This window comes from Nicotiana tomentosiformis, chromosome 12, assembly GCF_000390325.3.
Source record: "Nicotiana tomentosiformis chromosome 12, ASM39032v3, whole genome shotgun sequence".
Classification (NCBI taxonomy): domain Eukaryota; kingdom Viridiplantae; phylum Streptophyta; class Magnoliopsida; order Solanales; family Solanaceae; genus Nicotiana; species Nicotiana tomentosiformis.
The window spans coordinates 95,099,058-95,103,622 of NC_090823.1; the positions used below are offsets into that span (position 1 = coordinate 95,099,058).

General features: G+C 33.8%; 1 protein-coding gene across 4 annotated transcripts; it reads right to left on the reverse strand.

Moving 5' to 3' along the window:
- Nucleotides 1-705: 705 nt before the first annotated feature.
- LOC104090459 (probable carbohydrate esterase At4g34215) lies at nt 706-3,084 on the reverse strand. Of its 4 annotated transcripts, none has more exons than XM_009595557.4 (3): nt 2,957-3,084; nt 1,781-2,265; nt 706-1,122 (listed from the first exon to the last, which is right to left on the reverse strand). In XM_009595557.4, exons 1-3 carry the CDS (start codon nt 3,015-3,017, stop codon nt 919-921), a joined length of 750 nt encoding a protein of 249 aa, XP_009593852.1. In that variant the 5' UTR covers nt 3,018-3,084; the 3' UTR covers nt 706-918. The 4 variants fall into 4 exon arrangements, with proteins under 4 accessions (XP_009593852.1, XP_070047940.1, XP_070047941.1 ...); XM_070191839.1 differs by lacking the exon at nt 2,957-3,084 and adding an exon at nt 2,632-2,910; XM_070191840.1 differs by lacking the exon at nt 2,957-3,084 and adding an exon at nt 2,632-2,910 and having other exon boundaries at nt 1,781-2,268.
- Nucleotides 3,085-4,565: the final 1,481 nt, after the last annotated feature.

Below are 4,565 nucleotides of genomic sequence, written 5' to 3' on the forward strand. Positions count from 1 at the left end.
CGCCTCAATCTGCCATACTCTTTTACCCAATATGTTGTTCTGGCAACACATGATACTGTAAGTACCCAACTAGTATATTTTTACAAAACCTAGAAAAAGATCTAATAGGAGAATACAACTTCCTCCTACAATAGGAGGAAGAGTTTTTGAAACTCAAACACCAGCGACCCTCCATTAAATCCGGCGACTCTTTCTTCTCGTTTTATTTACTGTTTTGGGGGCTTTTGGTATTATGAAAATCTAGATCTAAAAGATGGTTTGCTTGCTATTTGGATTTCGGCAGATCTGGCCGGTATATAGCTTTTCCGGCGACCGTGAATTTTTCGGCCACTGCTGCGACCGGTAAAGTTTTCCGGCTAAACCATTTTGGGCCGAAAATCATTTCTCCAATGAACCTGTGTTTGTGCTTGTGGGTCAGATGTATCGATGGCTAGCCGTTATAATTGATTTTGGGTTATAAAATACACATTGCAATTTATGGCTAGCGGCTGATATTAATTTCTAGCGGATGGCCATAAATGAAGTTTATTTCTATAAAGTTGAGTTCGTCGACATATCCAATTTTATACATTTTAAAAACTAAATTATTCATTCAACAAATAAATCTATGTTAAAAATTTACATTAATTTTAAAAAATTAATAGGATTGACAATCATTATTTTCATGATTTAACATTTATTCGTTAACCTTTATCATAGAACTCAAACATAAATATTAAAATAAAATTTATTTGACTTCCCTCTAAATTTTGTATTCATCGAGACTAGATACACGCGCAACGCGCTTACCCTAAGACTAGTTATTAAAAATATGCAAGTGACCTTAATGACTTTTTAATTGTCGTTATCACAGACTAGATTATAGTTTCCAAACATAATTACCAACTGTAGTCTGTAGAGCAGTTGGATACAAAATATCTATTCCTTTTGTGAACCAAACTTCAAAAAGGCATTAGCTAACATCTGTCCAAGCTGGACCTCTGCTGGAGTACTGAGATGCACAAAATCTGGGCCTACTTTGAGCCCATTAGCATCAACTGTTTTCACATTTCTAAGGTGAATACCCAACTGGGCCTCTCTGATAATTTCCTTATAATGCCCCAGTGTTGTTGCCAATGCCACCTGTGCAAGCCCAAATCACAGGGAAAGATCAAGTAAAGCTGTTCAAACTCGACTATGCTTCAAATAATACACAATAATAGTAGTCGGTGTATACATTTGAATTGCTATTCTAAATGGTACAAGTAAGAAAATGTTAAGCAAAAAACAAGAAACATAAATTTTATACTTCTTAATTGTTAGCTAATCTATATTTTAATTGCAACATATTGTTTGCTTTGATCTAATAAATCTCATCGATTTGTTTCCTAAGAAACGCCTCATAACTTAATGATTTTTTATTTTTGATATATGAATAAAATCCTGTTCATATAATCATATCTGATGTAAACACTATTAATCTCCTTTCTTAATTGAATCTCTTGTATGTAATTCACAAGTCACTTAGGTTCTTTTCTTTTTTCTTTTGTATTATTCTATATTTCTTGTTCTAATTCCCAAGAAATCATCTATGTATTTACCCAATAAAAACTATGAGTAATATTTCCAACTTTTTGAAAACATTTCCATGAATCTTCTAAAACCAAAGATTCTACTATCTTGATTAGTAATGAGGATAACTTAACAATAAATTAGGTATTACTTGGAATCATGTTACATAAATTGAAAATGAGAAAATAACTTGTATACACTAATAATGTAAAGAAAACATTGAAATTACCTGAATAATAGGGAGGAAAGGTGCATGCAAGTCATTGCGCATATCAGTGAAGAATTTCAGCAATCTTGAATTATACAATTTTGCATCCTCAAATTCCAAAGTATCACTTTCTCCTTGATACCACAAAAGTGCTCGAACCGTCCCACCACCTTGTAGCGCAGTCTCAGTTCTATTTAGCATCTGATTGTAATTAAAAGATCCCTTAGACCATTGGCTAATATTTGTGGAACCAACAGCACATGGCACTAAACCAATCACACCTATTTTTGGGTCATTTTTCAAGACTGAATTAGCAAATGACATGCCAGGACCAATCCCACAAACTGCATAATAATCAATATCTTGATGCATTGGCTCTTTTGCTTCTTCCCACAGAAGTTCAGCTGTTAGCCTAAGAATTGATGGATTGGACTGACATTCAGGTGGAATATACTCATCCCATTTGTTGTTTACTACCCCTCCTCTGCCGGACATGTTGCTTTGGCCTGCTAAAATAAATATATTTTTGTTACCATTTGTTGTACAAAAGGGGTGTGCTGCCAAAAGAATCAAGAAAATATAGCGCAACATCGTTTTCTTGGGGATGTAGTGGCTGAAAGAGAAGCAAAACAGGCTGGTTGGAAATTGTATTTAAGTATGACATAGAGAAATAGGAAGGAAAATTATGTAATTAAGACTAGTGAAGCTGCAGTTGATGTGTCATATGGTTAAATTGGTAAGGATGCGTTAATGATACGACCAAAAATGGCCTCCAATTCTTGCGATGGCAGATCAATTTGGCAATGCATGCATTAATGCAAACGACCAAAAATGATCTCAACTCTTGAGATGACAGCTTGGTTAAAACTTACCATTTACAGAGTACTAAGTAATAGTATAAACAATGAGCAAATCTTGGCATCGAAAAGTGATGGATTGCATATACCGTTCTAATTAGGCAGCGAGAATATAATAACAAACAAGCCGGGCAAGGTTTATTTTATGTTTAAACATTTGTTCAGGCTAACTAAAAAGCTAATATATAGTATGAAATACATAAAAGGCACTTTTTCATAGTTCTTGGTGTACAAGTGTATATAGCTTCGGAAATAAAATTATTTCGGGAAGAGATAGTGGCTTAAGAAGAGGCAAATGAGGTGGGTTTAATGTGCTAAGCCATTCTGTAATTTATAGTACCTGTCAAAACAAGGTTGATTTCATATGCATATGATAGTTTCCAAATAAAGTCCAGCTTCATATGATAAGTTAAGGATATGCATATGAGAGTTTCAGAGTAAACTATGGCTTCATATGGTAATTAAGTTGGCAATGCGCTGCATATGATAGTTTCCTAGTAAACTGTGGCCTCACATGATAAATTGGAAAAGATGCATATGATGGTTTCCAGGTAAACTGTGGCTTCATATGTTTAGTTTGTGAGGATGAACACATATGACAGGCCACAAATGTCTACCAACTAAAGTCTTGATACGACAAATTATTTACCATCTACTATATATTTAGATTATTACTATAGGTAAGGTGAGGTGCAATGCACAATCACGGTATGAGGTCCCGTAGGAAGGGTAAAATAAAAAGTCAAGCCCGATGCACAAAGTATCCTGCATTCACGTAGGGTCCGGAAAGGGCACCACCCCAAGGGGTGGGATGTAAGCAACCTACCCGTATAATATAACTTAGTTTCGGGATACATCTTTTGTATTTTAAAATCAAATACTTACACCCTCTATATTATGAAAATCTTACACTCACACCCCTGAGGAGCAGCATTTTTCCAATGTAGGCAGAAGAATAGGAGCCAAAGTGAACAGATCATATGATTATCAAAGGTGCTTTACACACTTTTTGCACACTCGTGAATTTCAAAGTTGCTTTTTTTGTTTGGTTTTTAGCAATTATACTTCAAAATGCTGTTGACTCATTGCTTGACTTTGAGGGGATATCATTTTGGCACGTTAGAGAACATCTGATGCTCTTAACAATGAAAAATTAAGAAAATCCATTCATAGGCATATAGTTGAATATTCTAGGGTCATATATATAAGGTTGGTTCCATCTGTTTTAGGTTTATTTGATCTAATTTTCCATTCGTAGATATACAAACTCATCACTAAACTGAAATGTATCCCCTTTCATTTTATTTTATTTGTCTTTCATTTCACATATTTCGACTTTGACTTGGGCATCTGCCTGGGCCTTATAATTCTACTGTAACAGTATGGCCCAATTTAAGCTTGAATTTTGAGTCCTCATATCTAATAGGAAAAATGATACTGTATAACCGTTGTAAAAATAATACTCGAAAAAATATATAAAATTTATGTATTTTTTGTATATATATATACATTCTATATGTTATATATAAAAATTATACAAATTTTATATACTTTTTCGGCTACCAGATGTAAATAGTTTCTGGCGCGAGCTAAAAGTGATAATACCCCTACATAATATTCCCTCTATTTAATTTTACTGACAAAGTTTTTTCTTTTTAGTCTATTCTAAGAAAAAATAATTAACACTTTTGTATATATAAGAATAATTTAACTTTAACATTTTCATTTTTCTCTTCGTGACATGGATTTTGTAGCCAAAATGGCATGACATCTTTAAGCGGTAAAAATTAAGCATCTACTGCATTTTCTTTCTATTCATTTTGTGTAAATGAATTCTTCTTCAGTTGCATAGCCTCTAAAAGTCTAAACGTTCCATTGTAATTAAACCCATATGCCACTTCCTCTTCATTGGACACAGCAATAAGCAGGAAAGTGCACAGTTAGCCACT